This window comes from Eschrichtius robustus, chromosome 5, assembly GCF_028021215.1.
Source record: "Eschrichtius robustus isolate mEscRob2 chromosome 5, mEscRob2.pri, whole genome shotgun sequence".
Lineage (NCBI taxonomy): Eukaryota > Metazoa > Chordata > Mammalia > Artiodactyla > Eschrichtiidae > Eschrichtius > Eschrichtius robustus.
The window spans coordinates 50,949,650-50,975,934 of NC_090828.1; the positions used below are offsets into that span (position 1 = coordinate 50,949,650).

A 26,285-nucleotide genomic window follows, 5' to 3' on the forward strand; every position below is an offset into this window, starting at 1 on the left:
CACTATCATTATTCTGAATTCTTTTTCTGGAAGGTTGCCTATCTCCACTTCATTTAGTTGTTTTTCTGGGGTTTTTTCTTGTTCCTTCATCTGGTACATAGCCCTCTGCCTTTTCATCTTCTCTATCTTTCTGTAACTGTGGTTTTTTCGAAAGATGTATTTTTTGAGTCAGCTGTCATCATCCCTGCTTTATAGATGAGAAGCTGAAACTTCGAGAGGTGGAACCTAAGGTCACATAGGCAAAGATTGGGTTTTAATGTGTCTTCTAAAATTAATCTGTTGTGTCACAGCTTAATTTCTGGTGTTGCATATTTCTTCTATCAATTCTTAGTTTGTTGGCATATGGTGTGTGTGTGGCCATTTATTTTTTGCAACTATCTAAATTTTAAAACTTTTTTGGAATGGTGTATATTTTGAATAGTATGAGGAGTTGGAATTTTTAGAATATTCTATGATTTTTTTTCCTTGTTAATGTGTGAGAATAAATTTTTCTAATTTGTATTTTATTTTTAAGATACCTAGTACATGAATATTTATGATTATCCTTTCCTCATCTTTCTGTTTTTGAACAGTAGCACCAAATAGATTTCATCCCAATACCTTAATTGAATATAGCTTTTATTTAGTCAGTTTTATATATTTAATAGGAATATACTTAATAAAGGAGGATATAGATTGTCAGACATTTATTAAGTTTTATTTATTGATTCTATGTGGGGGTGACAAATGTATACAGTAGAACAGTGCTTACTTTTGAGGATTTCACAGTCTAGTTTATAGAGTGCTAGTCTATATGGTACTAAACTGGCAGAAATTATTCAGAAATAGACATCTGTATATTGGGAAATACTTCTTGAAGGACTGGTCTTGAAGTTTGGGTAGGATTTTGATAGCTAGAGAGAAGAAAATAAACATAGTTAAAAAAGCAGCACAAGTAAGGCAAGGATAAAGATGAGATTGGAAAGTTACTTAATGACAAACACATAGAAGATATTTGTAAGGGCTTCTGTTTCCTAAGAAAACTTTGGAAGTTGACCCTGAAATGATGTTATTTAATTGCCAATAATAAGTTTACTAGAAACAGATAAACTGTAATGGTGGGTGTCTTTCCCTGTAGTGGTTCAATGCACAGAGAAAGACGCAAGTTTTTAAGGTCTGCACTGAAAGAATTGGCTACTGTCCTCTCTGATCAACCTGGCTTGCTAGGTCCCAAGGTAATTGATTTAATTCTTATTTCAGCTACAACAAGTGTGTCATATTAAAATTTAAAAAAATTTTTTCTTCTCTCTCTGTGAAATTTTACTAAACTTTGAGTCAGGGGCTACATAAGAGGATTTTATATTTAGCTGAGAGTGGATTTGCTGACTTGGCACTCGTAAATCAGACCTTCCTGCATTTTCCTCACATCTTGCTTATGTGCATGCTTTCCCTGATACATACTTTGAAGTTTTCTTCTGTTTTCTCATTTCTGTCTTTTAAAGTTGGTATTATCAGTTTTGCTAATGACTTTTCACTTGGAGTAAGATTATGAATACGTTTTGTTTTTAATCGTTGCATGAGAGTAAATAATGTTGTTATTATTTTTTTAATATCTATCAGGCACTTTTTGTTTTTATGGCATTATCCTTTGCCCGTGATGAAATTATCTGGCTACTTCGTCATGCAGATAACATGCCAAAGAAGAGTGCAGATGACTTTATAGATAAGTAAGTTAGCAGCATTTAAAAAAAATATTTTTTGTATATTTTGATTTATGGGCTATAGAATTTGGGGACTAAAGTGACATTATTTTTAAAAACTTTTTTTAAGGCTTTTCATATTTGTCATAATGGAGGGATTATTTATAATATATCGTTAGGTGGTATGAATTACAATGGAAAGTCAACTTTAGCTTAGAATTAGGGCTTTAAATGTTTTTCTCTTTAGTACTCTAGGTGGTCATAGAAGTCTTGTTTGTCTTCTTGCTATAGTATAGTATTTCTTATGGAATTCATGTTTCAAAATTATGTACTACACAGAAATTTGAATAAGAAGCCTAACAGAGTTGCAACTGTGTCGTTTGTAATATCCTTCTCTCATTTTAGTCCACAGTCCCTCAATACAAGTTAGATAAATGAATCAGAGAAATAAGAGCATACAGAAAAATCTTACTTCTCCCTAATACTGTAATCTTCTTTCATTTATGATTTTTTAATGATGTATTTATGAGATGTCCTCATTTTATTTTTATTTTGTATTTTCCTTTATCAGTTTTTTATTCTTACCTTTTTTTTTGCTTTCCATGATTTCTTTATTTATATGAAATAATATAAAAAGAAATTAGTTGACATTAAATATTTAACAATGCTTTTTCTAAGGAAAAAACTTAATGTAGCAATATCAAAGGCATTTCATATTTTCCTTGATGACAGTGAATTTAATTTTTGCAATATTTTTCTTGAATTTTTTTAAAAAGGCACATTGCTGAATTAATATTTTACATGGAAGAGCTTAGAGCACATGTAAGGAAATATGGACCTGTAATGCAGAGGTATTACGTGCAGTACCTTTCTGGCTTTGATGCTGTTGTCCTCAATGAACTTGTGCAGGTAAAAAATTATGTCATATTCTCCCTTTTGTTCCTTATTTCCCGCCTCTCTAATAACTGATTTGTTTGCTCAGTAAACATTTACGAAATTAATCTTTTACCAAGTGGTGAAGATACAAATGTAAATAAGTCATGGTCATATTTTGTCAAGGGGATCATCGTCTAGAGGGGCAAAAACATTTTGTTGTAGTCCAGTGTGATGGGCATTATGCTTACGTGTGTATAAAGCTCATAGTGAACACATGCAAGGAATAATTCTTTATCTTGGGGGTGGAGGTGTACAGTAACCAAATTATAGAGGGTCTTGCAAAAGAGGAGGTTAGTCATAAATCAGATTTAATACTTAGGAAGATCACCCTGACTCAGTGTTGGCGATAGATTGCTGGGGGCTAAGTGAGGATGCAGAGAGATCAGAAGAAAAATTACTGTAGTAGGCTAAGTGAGAGCTATTGGGAGCCTGAACTTGGGCAGTGGCTATGGAGATAAAGAAGAGTTGATGGAGACATTATAATTGGTAATTAAGTATTAGAGGAAAACAGAAGGTAAATCTTTTTGCATAGTGTGTTAGAGAATGGCCAGTAAAAAAAAATTCATCTAGATGTCATAGTTTAATAAAATGTCCTAATTTTATTTTCAATTTGGATTTTCCTCTATTGATTTTTAGTCTTAGCTTTTTTTCATTTTTTTGCTTTCCATAATTTCTTGATTCAATCTTTTTTTCTTTTTTTTTTTTACAAGAGATAAATAATCTTTTTAATCTTAATATAGATTTCTTTTTATTTTTATTCCAAATAAATTGACTGTAAGGAAAATAATGTTTCAGTGTTTTCATTTTAAAAAATCACAGATGTCTATAAACTACTATAAGCTAACATACGTAAGCTAAGAGAGGAAGAGCAGCACGAATTCTCTTTATATTAAGACTACTCTAAAACTACTCATTTTCCACATAAATAACCGTACTTTGAAATCCGAATTTTCTTTCAAACTTACCTAAAAATGCAAATAAAAAAAAAATTGTTCATGTAATTGTTTGCCCTGGATTTTATACAGCTTATAGTTTACTATCCTAAACTACTTTATTTCTTTTATCCACTAGATGGAGCTCATATGCTTCCTTTAATAATGTCTATTAAAAGGGGGAATAGAAAAGCTGATTTTATCCTTAGAGTGTTATTGCTTTGCTGCAGGTTTTTTTTGAATAGTTATTACTTACCAGATAAACCAAAGGCTACTGTGCTATCACAATCTAAAAAGTAAACCAGACTCCTGGTTTCATGGCATTTTGAAACTTACTATGACTAGTTGGATATTTATTAATAAATTTTACAGATTTATGTTAAAGTGTTAGAATTTTTAAGTCACTCCATGTCTTTTGGTGTCTTTTATATAAACTGGATTTTAACAATACTGAGAAAATTAATTTTTTATTTTTTCTGGGATTATAGTAATAGTAGTAGTAGCAGCAGCAATAATAATACTAATATTAATAATTGGCAAATTTATTGATAGTATATTACTTCTGTACAACAACTCTGTGACGGTAGGTATAGTGAAGAAAAAAGACCTTATGTAACTTGATCAGTATTTCACGGTTCATGAGTAATAGAGCCACTATTTGAACTCAAGTCTTAACTCAAATGTCTGAGCTTTTTACCACCCACTTCTGTTGTAAAGTATATGCATAGTGTTTTTAACCATTTGTTACGATTTAAATTTAGAACTAAGATTAACCTGTTAAAATAGTTCATTGTAATAGGTATTAGTTTTTTTTAAATTGTGGTAAAATATACATAACATAAAAGTTACCATTTTAACCATTTTTAAATGTACAGTATAGGACATTGTGTACATTTACATTGTTGTATAAGTCTTAATGTTTTGAAAATTGTTTATGCTTTATGTGAGTTAAGCATCCACTTTTTAAAAAGTTTATCATTTAGCATCTACTTTACATGCAGTTATCAAATATTCACTTTTTTTAGCCAGTTTGAGAGGGCTTTTTTTTGGCCCTAATTTTGTTGAGGTAAAATTTATATATGATAAAAATCATCCATTTTTAGTGTACTGTTTGAATTTGGGCAACTGTATTCATTCATGTAACATCACCAGTCAAGATGTAGAGCATTTCCAACACTACAAGTTTTCTTCTGCACCTTTGTAGTTGATTCCCTCTCTAGACCCCCAGCAACCCCTTGTCTGCTTTTTGTCACCTTTTGCCTTTTAAAAAAGTTTTTCCTATAAATGAAATTGTCATGATATAATTTTTTGTTTTTCATTTCTTTCAATTAGCATAATGTTTTTGAGATTCATCCATGTTATTGTGTGTATCAACCTTCCATTCCAGAAAGGAATGTTTATTGCAGAAAAATATTCCATACTATGGATATGCCAGTTTGTTTATCCATCTACCAGTTGATGGACCTATGAGTTTTTTTCCCAGCTAGATGTTTTTATCATTATTTTTTGTTTTTCAGAATCTTTCTGTTTGCCCTGAAGATGAATCAATCATCATGTCCTCTTTTGTGAACACTATGACTTCTCTAAGTGTAAAACAAGGTAATAAGTCTTTTAAATAAAAACATATTTTCTTGTAATCAGGTTTCAAGTTCGATTATTAAAGAGAGGATTTAGCAGTTAGTTTTTACAGAATTACTTACCTTATTTTTGGGCATGTTTAACCTGTTCTCTTTTGTTTTAACTTTGTTCATTCTGAAGCAAAGGTTTCCAAAATGGATGTGTGATGATTATAAAAATCATGAGACATATAGCTTAACATTTCTTATTATTCAGCAGGGGGGAAAAAGCATTTTGTAATATAAAAAAAAAAATAAAGAAAAATGAGCACCCCACATCGTAACAAAGTGCATATTTGGTCCAAGCATTACCTATGACAATAATGGATACCGTTAATAAAATCGTTAATCTGGGCAGGCACTTTATATGTATTATCCTATTTAATCCTCATCAGTGTTAAAAAGCTGTTATTACTTTTATTTGACAGATTTGGAAACTTAAGGTTTGAGGGTTAACCTCTCAATTATTTAACATGGTTTGCCCACACTCTAACAGATGTTAAATAGTACAGTAGGATCTTAAGTTCAGGTCTGTCCATCTCAAAACTTGATGTCCTATAATAGACTGCCTCTCCATTAGTTGAATACTCTATTCCAGTAAACTGATAATGATGTTTTAGTTTTATAATATTTAAGTAAAAGGTATCAGAAATCTTGAAAATTTCTGAGTAATAAATTTATTTTAGTTTTATTAATCTTTATAGTTATCACACTTAAGTAATGAATCTACTGTAACCTTGCCTGGTGGTGTTTGGTTTATATAAAGTTATTTTGTGGAACTGCAGCATGCTATCCAAAGTTTCTATTCACAGGATTCCTCATGCTCTATTTTAGGTCCTTTAAATTGACATGTAAGCAAAATGAGAGTCACAGGGTTTAGGAGAGAAGTCTGTACTTTACACTTCTCTTAGCATAACTGCCTCCTTTATCATCATCTTTATAGGATATGAAAATTATTTCGTTCTTACCTATTAAATTATTTTTATTTTTAAATTGTAGTTAAAATAAACATAGTATGAAATTTACTACCTTATCATTTTTAAGTGTACAGTTCAGTAGTGTTAAGTATACTCACATAGTTGTGCAATAAATATTCAGAACCTTTCATCTTGCAAAACTAAAACTCTATAAAATAACAATTCCCCATTTTCCTTTCCCTCCAGCCCCTGGATCCACTATTCTACTTTATGTTTCTATGAGTTCGACTATTCTAGATACTTCACATAACTGAATTGTACAGTATTTGTCTTTTTTTGTCACTAACTTATTTTACTTAGCATAATGTCCTCAACATGTGATCCATGTTGTAGTATGTGATAGAATTTGTTCCCTTTTTAAGGCTAAATAATGTGCCATTTTGTGTTTATATCACATTTTGTTCATCCATTCATCTGTTGATGGACTTTTTGGTACTTCCACCTTTTGGCTGTTGTGAATAATGCTGCTGTAAACATTGGTGTACACATATCTTCCAGACCCTGCCTTTATTCTTTTGTATATATGTCCAGAAGTAGAATTGTCTTAGCTCTTAAATTTTAAAATGTGATTATAGGTATGTATAATTACATTATTACAAATTATATTAATTACAAATTAATTAGATTAATTTGCTTTGTAATCTTTTTCCTACTGTAGTTGAAGACGGGGAAGTATTTGATTTCAGAGGAATGAGATTAGACTGGTTTAGATTACAGGTAAGAATAATTTTCATTGTCATTCTGTTTTGTTATTGAATACCTTAGTTAACATGAAAACATAACTTAGTATGAAAAAAATATTCATTATTGTACACCTATTGAAAAGACTTCTTTCGTATAACTAACATAGTCTTTACTTCATGGAAGAAACTTTTTTATATTGAGGTATAATTGACATGAAGCGTTCTGTTAGTTTCAGGTATACAACATAATGATTCAATATATAAGTGTATTTTGAAATGATCACAGTAAGTCTAGTTAATATCCATTACCACATGTAGTTACAAAGTTTATTTTTTCTTGTGATGAGAACTTCTAGGATTTACTCTCATAGCAACTTTCAAATATATAATACAGTGTTATTAACTATAGCCACCATCCTATACATTACATACCCAGGACTTATTTATTTTGTAACTGGAAGTTTATATCTTTTGACTACCTTCACCCATTTCACCTACTCCTGACTCCCTGCCTCTGGCAACCACCAATCTGTTGTCTGTATCTGTGAGTTTGGGGTTTTTTTGGTTCATTTTGTTTTGTTTTTTGTTATTTTAGATTCCACATATAAGTGAGATCATATGGTATTTGTCTTTCTCTGTCTGACTTCTTTCACTTAGCACAGTGCCTTCAAGGTCCATCCATGTTGTCACAAATAGCAGGATTTCCTTCCTTTTCTCATGGCTGAATAATATTCCATTGTGTGTGTGTGTGTGTGTGTGTCCCACAACTTTTTTATCCATTCATCCATCAGTGGACACTTAGGTTGTTTCCATGTTGTGGCTATTGTAAATGATGCTTCAGTGAACAAAGGGGTGTAGATATCTTTTTGCAGTAGTGTTTTCATTTTCTTCAGGTAAATACCCAGACATGGAATTGCTAGATCATATGTTAGTTCTATTTTCAATTTTTTCAGGAACCTCCATACTGTTTTCCATAATGGCTGCACCCATTTCCATTCCTACCAATGATGCACACGGATTTCCTTTTCTCCACATCCTCACCAACACTTGTTATTTATTGTCTTTTTGATAATAGCCATTGTAACAGGTGTGAGTTGATGATTAGTAATGTTGAACATCTTTTTATGTACCTGTTGGCCATCTGTATGTCTTCTTTGGGAAAAGATCTATTCAGATACTCTGCACATTTTTAATTGATTTGTTTGGTTTTTTGCTATTGAGTTGTATATATAGAAGACACATTTTGTACTAGTTGTTAAATTTGGATAAATATATTTCTCACTTATACCAATATAAAAGTTTTTGAATACAGTATCATAATTTTTACATAACTAGGTTTTTGGGCCACGTAGTCTTTGTTAGAACTACTCTGCCATTGTAGTGTGAGAGCAGCTTTATTTAATATGTAAACAAATGGGCATAGTTGTGTTTCAATAAAACTATTTATAAAAGCAAGCAGCTGGCTCACAGACCATAGTTTACCATCCCCTGATCTAGTGCTAAAAGCTTCATTTTTCTGAAATGCAGAAATAAATGATATTAGACTTAAAAAGTTTTTATTCAATATATAACCATCACATAAATAGTTTTTAAGGACTTTTTAAAATTCAAGCCTGAAATTTTTGTATGTACTGTAAATTTAATGATAGAATTTAATTGCCCCTTAAATATTTCTAGTAATTATGGGGAAACTGTGGCATGGTATTTTCAATAACTGTATATTTAAAAATAATAATAATATGTTCTCATTATAAAAAGTCAAAGTATCCAGAGGTAACGTAGAAAAGGAAAATTCGCGCTTTTCCCAGTTTCATTCCCCAGAAATATTAACTTCTAATAATTGGCCTATGCAGTATCCTTTTAGGTGTTCAAACCTATAGATGAGGTTATACTGTATACTGTTCTGCAACATAAAAAAATTTAAAAGTGTTTTAATTAAAAGTGAAAATATAACCACTATGTGTTTGAGGAAGAGATTTTTAGATGAATACAGTCTCAGGAAGGACTCACAGAAAGAGCGTACTTTTCTGGCAGTCTGCTTAGTTCCCTGAGGTGCTTTTGCTTTTGTTAGGTTCTTTCCTTCCAATGTCAAAATATATAGGCACTTTTCTGTCTCTTGCTCTGTGTTCTACAGCAGCATATTTTTAGAAATTAAGATTTTATAAATTAAGCCACAGTTTTAAGTAACTTGCCTGAGATTGTAGAGCTGGTTAGTGGGAGATCAGGGAAAGAATACTTGAGATACCACCATCCCAAAATGTTTAATGTGTACATATTATAGGTTATTTTCTTCCAGTTAAAAATAAAGTTTAGAAATTAACATTTTCTTGTTTTAAAAAGTGCTATGAAGCAATACATAAGCAGTGCTTATAGAATGAATGAAAATAGAACTGGAATTACTCTGCCAAAGGATATACACATCAAAAATTTAAAGAGTCATTGTCACAAAGTTTGAACTGCTTTCAGTCTCTTACTCTTAGTTTGTGGGAGTGCCTAAACCAACATTTAGGTTCAGAGAATTTTAGAGATTTAGGTGCATTTCAAATTTACCTTATTAAATACTTCCAGGATTCTTAAACTTATTCATTTGAAAAATTTACTTGAGAATTGTACCTTTGTCCAGTGCAGTCATACAGCAGAATATAAAGCATTTGAGCATTAGAGATATAGAATTGATATATCCCTCTGTGAGATTTTTAAATTTTCCTTAGCTTATAAATGCAACACTGTAATGACATTGCTCTCTCTCTTCACATAGTCTTCCTTCTTTGTTTATCTCTGTATCCAAATTTCTTCTTTTTATAAGGACACTGATCATATTGGATTAGGGTCCACTTTAATGACCTCATTTTAACTTGATTACCTCTATAAAGACTCTTTACATTCTGAGGTATTAGGAATTATAATTTGGGGGGACATAATTCAACTCGTAACATTGCTCTTAACCAGGATTGTGACATACAGTCACTCAACCCCTTTCTATTGCATAATAGATTCTTATTTTTTAGTGATAATAAGTCAGAACATACCAAGGAAGGAAATAATGGGACATAAAACTAAGCCAGAGAAGTCTTAACTAGGAAAAGGGGGCAAAAGTGTGTGGTGGGAGGCAGTGTCCAGAATCTAGGAGGTTTGCAGAGATTATTAAGAGCAAGTCAACAGTGAGGGTTCTAAGACTACAGACTAGACCATAGGATGCAGGAGATAAAATATTGACAGTAGTATTATATAATCTGTAGAACAGTACAAATCCTCTTTTGGGTATTTTATAAATCTGGCTCTGAAGACAAGGCACAAAACATGAAAAATTAAATAGCAGTTTAAAAATCTAAAAGCTTACGTTAAAATATGCCACCGACAGAGTATGATTAACAATTAATTATAGTTTTCTTAGGAAGGAGAAAGTTTTTTTCAAGTTGGAGTTGCTAGTAATGGCTTTATAGAGAAAGCAACGTTTTAACCCAGACATTGAAAGATAGGTAGAATTTGAATAGGAAAATAGCTTACACAGGAAAGGGCAAGTAAAGAAACTCTTTAGTGTAAAGTATTACTACAAGAAGGAAAATATCAATATCTTCACAAAAGATATGAATGATCTGAGTTTGATCAGTGATGTGGTAGAAGGACAAGAGCTGTTAGGTATAAGCATATGGCCAGAGAGAGATGTAGAGCTCTGTAGATATCACTTCTTGAGTGGAGCAGGGCTAGAAGGATAAACATTTGGGAGAATGTTATAATATGCTTTGTGCCTTCACTGGAGTCTTTGTAGTCTTAAAAGAAGAGTTCTCCTTCTCTACATGTATTCTCTGCCATTTTTTTCTGCTTCCTAAGGCATCTCATTCCACTGTGTCTCATTAGTCCCCTAAGCATCTTCAGTCACTCTTTCATTTAGCTTCTTCTTTTCTGCCTTCTAATTTACTTGAGTTGTTCAAATCTGAGACTTTTATTTAAACCAATTCTTTTTTAGTAATGTATGTTTCTTCTTCCATTGTTGTCAGGCATTTCAAATGAGTGTTTTAAATCAAATTATCTCATTTTGTCACCATCTATTTCATCTGAATTTATTTTCACAGTGATATTTTAATTCAGAATTTTTAAAATGAGGCTCAGTTAATGGAAGTCTTTATTGAACTCATGGCCACTACTGGTTTCTCTTTATACTTTAAATCTGATGAAAGGTAAATTAAACTTCCATTAGACTTAGTTTATGATGAATGTCCAGAATATATCTTGCCATTAGAGTATTGCCATCATATTCCTCATTCTCCCCCCTTTACTGGCAGACACAAACAACAAAATATAAAACTCTGCTTTGTGATGTGCCTGCCTCAGTGAATGGTAATTTCCTCCACGTAGAAGCTGAGATTTCCCATTGTAGAAGCTGAGGTTTGATTTTTATCCTACTTAAAAGGCAATAATTATTTAGTCTCTTAATGTTTCATGGGTACTAGCAGAAGACATGGGGGTCTTGGATCAGAGACAAAGGACTTAGTTCACTGCACAAGAAGTGGCATGAACATCAGTATATATACATCATTTTTCCCTTGCTTCCTTGTCTCGTGTGGGTAGTACAGAGAGACCCAGATGAATGCTATGCATTGGTCATGTCTTGCAGCTAAGGAGGACTGAGTTTGAGGAACCCTCTGTTTTGTCATCAATAGTAAGCATACTTGCTCTTTGTTCCAGAGGGACACATTTCTTTATTTCTCAAGTTTGGTAGATGCAAATATAACCCCCAGAAATGGCCTGGATAGTGAGTGGTCTGGGCCTTGCGTTTTTGGCATATCCAGCAGGGTGTGTAGGCACACATATGAGATTTATGAAGGAATGTCTCCCAAAAGCCAGAACCCTGGCCATCATCCATAATTCTCTGTTGCCTATCACATCTAGTCATTCCCAGATTAAATACTTTTGAACTGTATGACCCTAGACCGTAGCATAATCCTGTCTGGATTATTGCCACCACTTCCTCCTAAAAGATCTCTGCCTTCTGTTCCCTTTCTGCCCACCCCTCTCTGTTTCCCCCTCCACAAAGAATAATCTTTCTAAACAATAATTAGCCATCACACAGAACCTTCGGTGGTTCACCGAAAAGTTTAAATTCTTTAACATGATATTCAAGGATCTGCAGGATCTGGTTGAATCTCTTCTTTCACCATTTCCTTTCTCTTCTCTGCACTCTAACCGTGGCCATAGTGAGCAGTGTTTTGCTCTGTAGGCACCCCTCCTATTCTCGTTCTCCACCCTTCTGAAATGTCCACCGTCCGTGGGCAGGTTTCGCTTTCTGTGAGTTGGTACCTCTTTAGTGGAATTTCTTTTCCTCGCAACCTATCCTGATGGTTTCGGTTAAGACCTATCACTTTTTTGGTCAACCTACACTAATTTTACCATCTTCACAGTGGTTTTCTAGAATCCATCAGTTAATACAGTGTGTTATGTTATCCAGTTTTTAATGATTCAGTATAATCTAAAACCTCCCTGAATCAACATGTGCAATACCTACTTTCATCTTACTGTTTCCTATGTATGTTTTCTCTTGAAATAGATTGAAAACCTCTTTTGGTAGGAACACCATGACAATTCGTTGTTTTATACTTTTGATATTGTAACTTCACTTATTTTGGGCATTCAAGATGAATGACCCATGTATTAGATTCTGTTTTATGGACAGTATTTCAGTTTATTTAAAGAAATTCTTGATAGGAATTTCAAGTTTGGGTCACTGTAGACAATTTTTAAAAGGTGATGTTGCTCATAATAAACTTTAAGTATTTTTCAGTAGTGGGTGTTTTTTTTTTTTTTTTTCTTTCCCCCCTGTAGACTTGCTCTATACCTAAAGTCATTACCTGAACTACTTTTGTTTTTTGCTTTACTTTTACAGGCATATACTAGTGTCTCTAAGGCTTCACTTAGTCTTTCAGATCACAGAGAACTTGGAAAGATGATGAATACAATAATTTTTCACACAAAAATGGTAGATTCCTTGGTGGAAATGTTGGTGGAAACATCAGATCTCTCCATATTTTGGTATGTTGTAATTTTCTTTAAATCAGAATTTGAAATTTTTATTATCCAAAGGTATGTTTCTTGATTATTTTATGTTAGTGTGGTGCTTAGTACAGTTCAGTAGTAGACTCTTAAGAATAAACGGAATAGTGGACAACTTGCCAATAGAATGAAGTTTACCAAGTTGGGATTTTGTATCTATTTTTAATTCTCTATAAGAGCAACTCTTACTGATGTGAATTTATTTTTTACACTTTCTTTGAGGAGGTGAAAAGCAGTCACTTCAGATTGTGTCATTAGACTAAAGGAAAAAAGTTTTGGATCAGGGTCAAATAGAGTAAACATTGGAAATTAAATAGCACATAATTTCACTCTGCAGTATTAAGTTAAGACATTAGTATTATGATGATGTGGTGACTATTGCCTCCATTGTGCTCCACTCTCCTTTGCTTCTATCATATAGCTCTTCTGTTATACTTAGTACTTTACAACTCTTTTTCTCCCCCACATAATATGGTTCTTTTTAAAATTTATTTATTTATTTTTGGCTGCATTGGGTCTTTGTTGCTGTGCACGGGCTTTCTCTAGTTGGGGCGAGCAGGGGCTACTCTTCGTTGTGGTGCGTGGGCTTTCCATTACTGTGGCTTCTCTTGTTGCGGAGCACGCGCTCTGGGTGCGTGGGCTTCAGTAGTTGTGGCGCATGGGCTTAGTTGCTCCGCAGCATGTGGGATCCTCCCAGACCAGGGCTCGAACCCGTGTCCCCAGCATTGGCAGGTGGATTCTTAACCACTGCGCCACCAGGGAAGCCCCATAATATGGTTCTTGAAGATGGTCATGTTTTTGTTTCCTTAATGTCTAGTATAGTAGGTACTTAATAAATATTTAAATGAATAAGTGAGCTTGATTGTAATAAAATTAATAAACAGTGGTGTCAGGACTCAAACTTAAGTATTCTTACTTCAGAGCTGTACAGTAACAACTCTGTTTCTGCTTCCTAACCTTTTTTCCTTTAGGGAAGCTGATGGGAATAGTCTAGTAGATTCCTTTAATTCTAAAATGCTGAGATAGTCTCAGTGGATAGTGATAGTTTCTTTGTATTGAATAACGATCATTATGAAAAGCTTCTCGTTGATTTTATTTTTGGGGAAAAAAATCAATCTACAATGATTTTTGCAGTTTGTAGTATGGCTTTAATTAGCAGTGTTACAGAAGAAATCCAAATCGCCCGGCGGGGAAGACATAGGGATCTCTTAATGCAACTCATGAAACACAATTATCACATAACAAGTTTGTAAGAATTTTAAGGATTATTTGGTACCCTATCCTATTGTCTGACCCAAAGGCTACCTTGGAAAGAAAACGGAACATTTTACATTTAGGTATTTTTGAGCTACAGAAAGGTTCCTATTGCAAAAGAAGGATACAGCAATCAGAAATTCCTCTTCTCTTTCTGGGAAATAAAGGCACTTTGAATAATGTTTAAAATTTGCAAATTTTCAGTCATTTAATTAATTTTTATCCATATTTTCTCTTAACCACATTCTTACTTTGTCATATCCAAGATAAAGACATGTTTACTACTTCTGTTTGTCTTCATTATTCCAAGATGTACTATATTTTATCACCTCACATTCTTTTAGATTTAACATCTCTTAAATCTGGAAGTAATTTAAAATTGATGGTGTGTCATTGTTTAATTGACAATGTTTTTCTTTCTTAGTGATACATAAAATAATGGTGTTTCTTACAATTGATAGTGACTTAGCTTTGATAAAATTTGATGATGTAAGATTTGAATATCATATATTCATATGCCATAGATATGGTTTATCTTCTCTTTTAATTTTTTTATTTAAAAATGTGTTAATGTTATATAAATAATATTTTTCTTACTCTGAAATGATTATTGGTGTGTAAGAGATAACTCTTTGGAAAAATAACTTTTCTCTTCCTAAGAGAATAAATGCTACAGTTGGTAATTTTTGCTCACTTGAATCAAATTAAATTAATTATAAGGTACTGTTTCATAAAATTTTAATTTTAACTATAAAAATTGTGATTCTAATTTTTGTTTCCTTATAGTTTTTATAGTCGTGCTTTTGAGAAGATGTTTCAACAATGTTTGGAATTACCCTCTCAGTCAAGATACTCAATTGCATTCCCACTACTTTGCACTCATTTTATGAGTTGCACACATGAACTGTGTCCAGAAGAGGTAATTTCAGAGTAGTATTGCGATTTATATGGTATGCAGAATAAACTACTCTAAACATAAAGCTGACCAAATGTTCACAAAGACTCACAAAGTTCTAATTATCTAATCTAGCTGCCCACTTAATGCATCTCTATGCAGAATCAGAAGAATGCTTGAATAGACATATGATATAGACATAATATCTATTTGAATGATCAGATAAATATACATACATGTTTATAAGAGCATATCATAAAGTCACTTGGAATTACCTTTATTAAAATAAATAGTGAGTCAGGTATTAATATTTATGGTAAAGTTATATAGTGATTGATTTTTGAATGCTTAGTTTTCCTCTGAAACGCTCGTTGAAAAGACTTAAAAGTTGTAGAGATTACTGACTAAACAAACATTTCAAAGAGGAATTTCACTGACTTGTCAATATAATTGATACAGTAAGCAAAATCCAGATTTGCTGGTATTTGTAATATATTCACATATAGGCACACACAGTTACTGAGTAATTGAACTACTCAGTTTTACAGATACCAAGTATCTATCAAAAATGTACTCAGTATTTCTTCTAATCTTTCAAGAAGAAATATCACTTTGTGAGTATGGTAAGAATATATATTAAAATTAAATAGTATTTTAAAAAATAATTTAACTTAGTCTTGAATCCCTTTACTTAGAGCTGCAGAACTTATAGAAAAGAAACTTACAAATAGCAGCATTATTATTATCTTTAAGCATTAGGTAGTATCTATTGCAGATTGTTTTTCAGCATTCCATTGGAAGCAGACTCAGAAATTAGCCTGCAGGAAGTTTATTAGGGAGTGCTTTTAAGATTAATACCTGTGAGGATATAATACCACCAATTTTAATAGATTTGTAGATTTTTTACAATTAAAAGATTTTTTCCTCACCATCATCCTTCCCATTAATTACCCATCAAGTCCTCTTAATTTTATTTGTGTGGTATATTGTAGTTCAGCTTTTCAATGTTTTTCATCTGTACTGCTAAATAATTTTTCTTCCTTCAATATCTGCCTTAAAGACTAACACAATGCCACCAGAGTGCCTCTTTCCTTCTTAAAGAACCATCAGTGGTTCTCCATTGCATACGGAGAAAGTAAAAATTTAAAATCGTCAACAATTTGATCTCTACCCCCATTCTTTTTTTTTCTTTTGTTTTTTTGTCTTTAAGAAAAATACATATATAAACATAAAAATGTCATTTTAAGTATTTTAAAATGTATAGTTCAGTGACATTAATTACCTTTACAGTGTTGTGCAACCTCACCACTGTTCATTTCTAAAACTTTCATCACCCCAACCAGAGACTCTGTATACCCTTAAGCAATAGCTCCCCATCCTTCAGCATTCCATTGGAGTGGTATACTCCAGTCTGCTTTCTGTCTATGAATTTGCCTCTTCTAGAGAGTTCATATAAGTGGAATCATACAGTGTTTGTCCCTTTGTGTCTGGCCTATTTCATTTAATGTACTGTTTCAAGGCTCATCCATGTTATAGATATATATCAGAACTTTCTTTTTATGAATGATAATAATCCATTGTATGTATATATCACATTTTGTTTATCCACTATATACTCACAGTCTTCTACTTTCCACTCCCTACTGTAACTATCCCACCTTAGGTAAACTGTACTAATTTACTAGTCTACTTTTCGGCATCTTAGAGGCTTTTTCCTCATACATAAAATTCATTTCACTACACCTCTACCTGTCGTACTCTTACTTTTTCTTCAATGATCAGCTTAAATCCACCTCCTCCAAAAAGGTTTTCAGCATTGCTCCAGTTAAAATCTGTCCCTCCTTTACCATATTTTCATAGCACTTTCATCATTATTTTATCTATCGTCATCTAACCCATAGCATATATTTTAATGTTTCTACCTCATTTTGTTGGTAAAGTTATGGTTCCCTAATGGGGTAAGACTCAGTTCTTACCAAATAATTACAACAGGTAATTAATAGTGTGTTTATATTTATATAGAACCATAGAATTTATACAGCATTTCTCATCTTTTGTTGCATTTGATTATTACAACAAAGTAACAGCATAGTCAGAACTACTGATAATTTCTGGTGGACTGATGTTTTTTTTCTCCCTATATTCATATAGCTAGTAAGTGATACTATTCTGTTTTCATTTAGCTAACTTGTTAAAGCCTGTTATATTCCAGCTGTGCCTTCTTAAACCTGTGATTGAAAGGATGCAAAGACACAGTCTTTACCCTAGACAAATCCGTGATCTGATGATCTGTGTTGTGGTAGAAATATACATGGGGCACTCTGGGAACATTGAGGGAATTCATCTAAGGGTGATGAGGGAATTCACCTAAGGGTGAGGATAGAGTAAGTTGGTGTGCACAGTTAATAGTTCTCAGTGCAATCTTGCTTTGTAATTTTAGTTTTAGCCATTCATCTCATTTAGATCAGAAAGGTTATAGAAAAGGCCTCTAGAACAACTTCTTAATGCTGAGGCTTTATTTTAAGCTGTAGTTCTTACAGTGAATTTGAAGAAAGATGGTACCTTTTGAACTAGATTTGAAATTCACACCCTCCTGGGTCAGCAGGATTCCCAGATAATGGTAGCCAGTACTAATGAGAAACTAATTATCGTGTTGCTATAACTGTACCATCCAGTAGAGTAGTTCACTCATCTTTTCCAGTTTCATTGTTTAAAAATCTTCCATATGCTAATGTCTCCTAAATCTATATCTGCAGCCCACACCTTTCCCTTCGAGTTAGATTTTCTCTGTATCCTGCTGAAACTTAGGTATTTTTAACCATCTGAAGTGTAACATGTCCAGAATAGAAATACTGATTTTCCACATACACCCCAACTTGAAGCCTTTCTGTTTTTGGCTCTGCCTTTATATATGTTTATATATTCAGACTCCTGCCTCTTCTCACCCTTGAACAAGCCACATCATCTTTTGCCTGGATGATTGTTATCATCTCCTAAGTGGTCTCTTTGCTTCTGCCATTATCCTCTGTTCTCAGCACAGAGCCAGAGTTAAGAAATCTTAGTACTGTTTTCTTTCCAGTCTTAGCATTTTTGAGCCATTGAAGAGAAGTAGTGAAATCAGATCTGTATTTTAAATAAGTTAGTCTAGTAAGTTTGAAGCAATGCTAGTTCAGTGTTCTTTTTTTCCGGAAGAAGGGATAGCAAGGGATATGTTTTATCTTTCAGGAGTCAGAGTCTGGTTAAATAAAACACAAATGTTTATAATTTGAAATTTTTCCTTAAATAAAGTGAACCATTATTTAATTGTATCTGGTCTGTAGATCCCTTTAGGTTTTGCGTCCTATTCAAGTTTTAAAGGGCATTTTAAATAAAATACATTATAAGGTAGCATGGTACATCTAGAAACAGTTATTTTACATGTTAAAGTATTTTTATATTATTTTATATTATCTTACATTTATTTCAGCATAGAAATAATGTTTGTAATGTCTGCATATGTTTGTTATATAATTATGGAAGATCAGGGAAAGAACACTTATAAAAATCTGTCTCGAGAAACTAACACAACATTTTAAATCAACTATACTCCAATAGAAATTTTTTAAAAAGCTGTCTCTTTGTAAGTATTGCAAATGTATAGTGCAAAGTTGTACAGCATTATATACTCAACATTCCAGTTACCATTGACAAGAAAAACCCATTAAACTATTGCAACACCCACCAAAACTCAAATGATACAGAATTCTGTAGCTAGAGATAGATTGATTTGAGTGAGTGTATGTATCTACATATACGTATATAATCTCCCAAACGTTAGATATAATATTCTTTTTTTCCCCTCTTGTGTTCAGAAAATGCATTCATGGTCAGCTTTTTTTTCTCTTCTGGGATAGGGAGTTTGATTTTAGAGAGTTGAATGCCTTGTGAATTTGTTTGTTTTACTGAGTTGATTTCTAATGATTTTATTTAAATATTTTAACATTTCTTTTCTGTTTATACACTACAAAATTCTATGTTTTCAAGATTTTTATGTGTATATATATATATATATATACACACACACACACACACGTGTGTGTGTGTATAATCAGGTGAGATCAGAAAATATAACTCTAAATCTGATCTTTCATATTGTGTGTTTGATATTTTATTATTTAAGAACTGGATATAGGACATTGGAATTTGAAAATTAACAGTTTTTCATGTTAGGAAGACACTGGTCCTTTCAGATTCCTTGCAATCATAATTGTATAATCACCAGGTACTTATTTTATGTCAGTTGTGTGCAAATACAATATGGTAGGTTAGTTGTTAAAAGAGATAAAAGAAATCTATAACATCTCCCATCCTCACTCCTTATTGTAGAATAGACTTGAACCTTATTTTCCATGTTTATTTAAAAAGTGTTTTAATTCAAACTACTTTCTTATAGTTTTTATTATTGTTGTTACTGTTTTGCTTTAACAGAGACATCATATTGGAGATCGCAGTCTTTCCTTATGTAATATGTTCCTCGATGAAATGGCCAAACAAGCTAGAAATCTCATCACTGATATTTGCACGGAACAGTGTACTCTTAGTGACCAGGTGATAATTTAAATGTTTCCTTACAGATAGGAAAATTGTGTAGGAAGGCAAGAAAATGATCTCTTAGCTAGTTTTTTTTTTTTTTCCTTTTTTTAATTTTATTCTCACACTCTCAGTAAATCTCATTACGTTGTGAAGCTCCATTATTAGGTTTTTTAAAAATTCCCTCCGTCCTTAGGATTACAGTTTAAAATTAAGCTTCTAGCTTGGCATTCAAGTCCCTTCCTAAGGTAGCTCAAACCGCTCTAACCTGTACTTTATACTCCACTACCTAGTCATTCTAACTAGATTCTGAACACATCATGTCCTATCATAGTCTTGGTCTTCATAGGCCATTTTCCTTTCAGTAAAATGTTCTTTCTTATTCCTCATTTGCCTGGTATTTTTTAACTTGTCCTTTAACTGTAGCTTTGATTATAACTACCTCTATGAAGTGTTTCTTCACACAAGATTTACCTGTTTCTGTTTTTCACCAAGCTGAGTGGGCTCTCCAAGCTGGCTAGGTAAACTCTACATCTCACTTATTACCTCTCTTCTTAGTGCTAGCATGATATTTGCCACATAGTCTGGATTTAGCTAAGGTTTGTTTCAGTAGTTAATGTTTTCAAAGTAATTGGTTTGTATGATTTCATTTCTTTTTAAATTCAGTTGCTGCCCAAGCATTGTGCCAAAACCATCAGTCAAGCAGTGAATAAGAAGTCAAAAAAACAGACTGGTAAGAAAGGGGAACCTGAAAGGGAAAAACCAGGAGTTGAGAGCATGAGGAAAAACAGGCTGGTAGTGACCAAGTAAGCCATCCACTATTATTGTATCTTTTTGTTATAGGTAGAGGAGTTTTTTTTTCATTTTTTGTATGGCATTAGTACTGAGGAAATGCTGGTAATTGTAAATTCTTCATTTCCCAGTTGTTAATTTTTTTGACCTTTATGAACTTGATTAGCCAGTTAGTGCTTATTTCATCTCAAAATACATATTTTGGATTTTTGAAGAAAATACATGTAATAGATGTCATTTGTCTTTATATGTTGAATATTGAAGGCCAAGAATCTGTCTAAAGATTTGGGGGGGTATACTATAAGCAGTCTATGATTTTCAGTTTATTTAAAATCAGATGTCTGACACTACTTTGGCATCTTGTCATATATTAGAAAATACTTGATGTCCTTCTTTTTTAATGGGTATATTAGACTAGATAGCATTCAGTGCTGTTTGTTTGTTTGTAGGGGAGGTATAGATGAGCAATAATAGGTGAATATTTTTTGTTTAAAGTAAATTGCCTACTTCCTTGCTTCCTATGTTGAGCAAGCTATTGGCCATCTTCTAGACAGCTTTCTTCCTCCAGAACAGAAAGTACAGCAGGAGTTGGAAATGATTCTTTATGAGTGCAGAATAAGCTCTTTCTTGTATATTAAGTCAATATAGTCATCATCTGAATGAAGAAACGAATGATGCTATCTTTAGAAAATTGCTCTCAAAGGTTAGTGATACCCTTAGAGATTTTGAACTTGTCAGTTCAGATCTTAAGAGAGAAAAAATCAATTTTGCAGTTATTATTCCCAAATAAAGTCTGATATGTTTATAAAATTAATTTTGTATTGCTGTGATGAAATGCTAAAAAAAATTTTTAATTTACTGTTCAATAATATTTTTTCAGCCTTGATAAATTGCACACTGCACTTTCTGAGTTGTGTTTCTCTATAAATTATGTACCAAACATGGTGGTTTGGGAACATACCTTTACCCCACGAGAATATTTGACTTCTCATCTGGAAATCCGCTTTACTAAGTAAGAAAGAGTATAAACTGTTTTTGTTTGTTGGTTTAGTTAATGAGTTTGTTATATTTATTCTTCATATCTATGCAATGTTTACTTTTATGAGGGAAAGCATTAGTAGAAATCGTATATAAATGGTATATAAATTAGTAGAAACGGTAGTACAAAAAATAATGAACTGGGAAGTATAAAGAATAGTGAACTGGGAATTACTTAAATTACCCAGATTCTTATCCCATATTTATTAACTAGTTGCAACACTGGACAAGCCAGTTAATCTCTGTGAGTCTTAACTTCCTTGTAAGAAAAAGGGAGAAGATTGGAGCAAATCAGTGTACTTCAGCGGGCAGGTGGCATCCCAGTAGGATCATGAAATCAGTTTAGAAGGTTGTAATCAATATTTGAAGGAAGAAAGAAGAGGGAGGGAAGTAAAGAAGGAAGAAGAAATAGGAAAAAAATCAGTGCATTGCATGTAGTAAGTAGAAATACTGCTTCATGAAACTGTTTATATATGTGTGTAGTGTGTTGTGATGCTAGATACATATCTTATAGTGGATCAGAGTCAAATGTGTGAAAACCTCAGGACTAGATGAACACTTAAGTCTTGTGAATTCCAACGTATGCTGTTATGCCAGTAGAATTCTAGACTCTTGAGGCGCTCAATTCTAATTACTTTTATAAGTTATATATATGTTTCTTGAAATGATATTTCATGTAACAAGTCAGAAATCCTTTAATTTTGTAAATATTGCTTCAGCCTTTTTCTAAAATTACACACTTATTTATTAAAGAAAATATTGATTCAACATGTTTTTCTTGAAGGCCTTAAGGCAATTTATGAAACAAAATTTTGCCAAAGGTTTTTCAAAAAGTTTGGCAAAAGGTTGTAGTCACTAACAAGTGTTTGTGCCATATGCATAACATTGTGTTTGTTAAGTACTATGAGTAGTAATGAAACGGTATAAAGCTTAGAGCTTCGACAATTATAGAACAAAATAGAATATTTAAATGGACAGTAAATTGAGTGTTAAGTCATCAGCTGAGAAGAGTCCAGTGTTGAGCAAAGACTATCTTTTGCTCTTCTTTAGTAAGGTAGGCATCCTGAGAGTGAAACCCAGACTGCTCCAGTATTTAGACCGAAGGGACATTACGCCTTCTGGTATTTATGGCTCTCAACTGGGTGGGGTAGGGAGTGGTGGGTGGAAGGTAGGGTTCAGTTTACAGCTCCCTTGTTTTCCTTCTGTAAACAGTCTGGTCCGTTAATCCAAGGAGAAGCAGATGTTCTTTTTACCAAACATCTACTTAGTGATCAGGATCAAGGCAAGGCTATATAAACTTGTTTACCTGGGAAAGATTTTTATGCCAGGACAAATAGCTTGTGAGTATTAGTTTGTTGATTTTTGCTGATCACTTGAGCACAATCTTAGGACTTAGGGGCTGTGTACAAGGATAGCAGTTTTTGTCTTGAGTTGTTCTTCTGGGACTGTTACTAGTGATGGGGTTTGTCTGGTGTCTTTAAGGATTCATCCTTACAAATACAAGTCTAAGATCTTTGTAAATCTAATGCTCAGGGAGTTTTAAAGAAGGTGGCTAATGTGGGAAAAGATCGCTTAGGAAAGTATTTTCAACATTTGTTTCCTTTTAGGCTTATACAGTTTCTTGGGATATAAACAAAACAGATCTGTGTTTTATGTGGTGTGAGTGATTATTGTACAATAAAGCTTTTGTTGTTGTTGCCATGCTTTGATTGTCATGCATTTTGTTGAGAGGTAGCACTAAGTCAGGCAGATGTGGGGTCAAATCCTAGACCCACCACTTCCAAACAAAGTGACCTTGAGCAGTTTACTTGAATTCTGCACCTTAGTTTTTTTTTTTCCCCCTCTATGCAATGGTGGTGATAACTGCATAGTAGGGTTATTAAATATGAAGACTGTAGGTAATATATATAAAGCCTAAAAAACTACTGGCACATAACAGTGCCAAAGGAATTCAGGCTATGGACTAAATAGTCCACTGTACTTGCTGGAGACAACATATCATATTAAAGGAATTTTTTAAACCTCTTTATTCTTAAATCATTTTTATTACTGATGCCCTTAGTATTTTTTTTTAATCACTTGCATTCCCATTTCATTATACCTTTTAGGTATATATTCTTTTTTAAAGTTGTTTCTGTGAGATAAACGTAGTAGTAATTTCATGAATTTGTAACAAAGTGTATTTAAAATTTCATTGCTTATTTAATATTAGAGATCAGTAGATTGAATGGCCTGTTTATATAGATACAACAATTAGAACTTTTTAATTCGTTCTTTACCCGCCCCCCCCCCCAGGTCAATTGTTGGAATGACTATGTATAATCAAGCCACACAGGAAATTGCAAAACCATCAGAGCTTCTAACAAGCGTAAGAGCATACATGACTGTACTCCAGTCAATAGAAAACTATGTGCAAATTGATATTACAAGAGTATTTAATAATGTGCTTCTTCAACAAACACAACATTTAGACAGTCATGGAGAGCCAACCATTACAAGTCTGTACACAAATTGGTAAGGAACATATTTAGAAATTTGGAGTGATATAAAGTTTCTTTGTAATGAATGAGTTATGAAAGTTTTTTTTTTAATGGATAATTGCTCATTCATATTATTACTCAACTTTAAAATTATATGCAGGAATGTATACCATAATAAATTTTGAATTAATTTCTCCATTTGTAAATTTACTTTTCGCCTTAGGTATCTGGAAACTTTGTTAAGACAAGTCAGCAATGGTCATATAGCTTATTTCCCTGCAATGAAAGCATTTGTGAACTTACCTACGGAAAATGAATTAACATTTAATGCAGAGGAATATTCTGACATATCAGGTGAATAATACTTTGACATGTTTTAGAGAATGAAGAAAGCTTGATTCTTTTGGTTTTGATTCTGTTATTACTATTTTCATTCAATTATATGGATAATCATACATTGTATCTTAGACTTAGCTTTGCATTTGTGTTCTTATTTATTCTACTGACTTTTCTTAGGGTTTTCCATTAATAATTTGCTTCTTAAAATGTTTGCTCTGTCAAAGTATAAAATTAATTCCATTTCCTTTCAGAAATGAGGTCGTTATCAGAACTGCTAGGCCCATATGGTATGAAGTTCCTAAGTGAAAGCCTTATGTGGCATATTTCATCACAAGTTGCTGAACTTAAGGTAATATAGTCTTTATTGATTTTAGCTTTAAAACATTTCAAGAATATGAGCAGCAAGCCTAGAAGCCTCAGGAAACAAATTTCTCATCTTTAATTTACTTTCTTGTGTTCCTTTCAGTAAGAGATAATAGAAGAATTATGGTCCAGTAATTTAGCTTTTGCCAACTATTTTTTATTTCAGACTGAATAAGCATATTCTTCTAGAACTGTTTGTATTTTTAGTGCTTCTTTGCCATTTAATATGGTGGGTTGAGTACTATGATGTGATAATAAAAACTAGTCTATTCATATCTATGAGAATTCAAGGTATCTGACGTCCTTAACAGTGCTGCAAGGCCCCTAGAGGATCTGGCCTTCCACTTTTTCTCACCTTTTACACTCCTCCATCCTGGCTGGCCTACTTGCTATTGTGTCATCTCAAAATACTCTTCACTAAGATACTGTCTTAGCTTGTCTTCTCATGACATTCATGTATTTTCAATTATCAGAATATCCCTCCTTGACCACACTTTTAAAAATAGCAACCATTACTTTTTATTCTTTTTATCCAGCTGTATTTGTATTTTACTGGTGACCTTCCATATCATGCATCTTATGTCACTCACAAGAATAAAAACTCAATTATAAACTCTCTTAAAACCTTGGTGCTAAATTAGTGTCCAGCACATAGTAGTGCTTGGTAAATATCTGTTGGATTCAAAAATAAAAATAGGTAGCTTTCCTTACTCTTTACTTTGTTCTAGGACTTTTCTAAGCTCTTTATATATTTTTTATTAACTCCTTTAAATCCTTAAGACTGGTATTGTCCCTATTTTACAAATTAGAAAAGTGAGACCAGGAAAGGTTAAGTAACTTGTCCAGGCTCACATGCTAATAAGTGGTGAAACTTTTAATTTGAATCTGTATAGTCTATCTGGCTCCAGAGCTTATACTAGTACCCTACTACACTGTCTTGAGAAATGCAAGAGATCTTAGCAGTCAGCTAACCCACCCTTATCTGATGCCAGAATACACATTTTTCTAGGTGGATGATTTGGTCTTCTTGAAAATGAGACAGTCTTATCAATTACTGCATATCTCTAGTTATGTTAATATCTAAATAGTAATTTTTGATTGGTCCTCATTCTTACATCAAGAGGTAGAGACTGCCTCTAACAAGATGACCCTTCACATATTTAAAAACTTTCGTTGGTATTACCTTTCTCTTCCCTAGGTGAAGTATATTCATATTTAGTCTCACTCTCTTCTGTTACAAATTCTATCTTGTTGGTGTCACTTTTAGAGGCTGGTGCCCTGAACTGAGAATAAACTTCAGCTAGAGATCTGAGTAGTGAGGGTGTACCTACTTACCCTGGACACCATACTTACTGATACAGTTTAAGATAGCATCAGCACTTTACATAGCTATACCATGCTGTTTTCAACTTGGAATCAGGTGCCTTTTTTTCCCTTCCCCCTTCCTCCTTCTCCTTTCCTCCTTTCCCCTTCCTTCTTCCCCTCCCCTCTTTTGTTTTCATATACAGACTTGAACCAGGCTTTCTACATCTTATATTTTGTGTGATTTCGTTTTTTAGACCTTTATTGTTGTTCCTTTAATAATTTATCTTGTTAGATATTGTTCATTATTTCTGGATTTTTTTTAGTTCAGATTTTGTCATAGTCTTTCAGTAATCCTTTTATAAACTTAACTGTCTTAGCT

General features: G+C 32.8%; 1 protein-coding gene across 1 annotated transcript in view; it reads left to right on the forward strand.

Annotated features, from left to right (window-relative positions):
- The window catches only part of NCKAP1 (NCK associated protein 1), a 99,830-nt gene that overhangs the window by 52,713 nt on the left and 20,832 nt on the right, over nucleotides 1-26,285 (forward strand). The window contains exons 11-23 of the mRNA XM_068544822.1: nucleotides 1,118-1,214; nucleotides 1,600-1,706; nucleotides 2,456-2,588; nucleotides 5,065-5,146; nucleotides 6,799-6,857; nucleotides 12,705-12,850; nucleotides 14,912-15,044; nucleotides 19,488-19,607; nucleotides 20,256-20,395; nucleotides 21,262-21,393; nucleotides 23,715-23,933; nucleotides 24,123-24,253; nucleotides 24,490-24,587. Coding sequence (XP_068400923.1) covers nucleotides 1,118-1,214; nucleotides 1,600-1,706; nucleotides 2,456-2,588; nucleotides 5,065-5,146; nucleotides 6,799-6,857; nucleotides 12,705-12,850; nucleotides 14,912-15,044; nucleotides 19,488-19,607; nucleotides 20,256-20,395; nucleotides 21,262-21,393; nucleotides 23,715-23,933; nucleotides 24,123-24,253; nucleotides 24,490-24,587 — 1,597 coding nt within the window. The remainder of the gene's footprint in view (nucleotides 1-1,117; nucleotides 1,215-1,599; nucleotides 1,707-2,455; nucleotides 2,589-5,064; nucleotides 5,147-6,798; nucleotides 6,858-12,704; nucleotides 12,851-14,911; nucleotides 15,045-19,487; nucleotides 19,608-20,255; nucleotides 20,396-21,261; nucleotides 21,394-23,714; nucleotides 23,934-24,122; nucleotides 24,254-24,489; nucleotides 24,588-26,285) is intronic.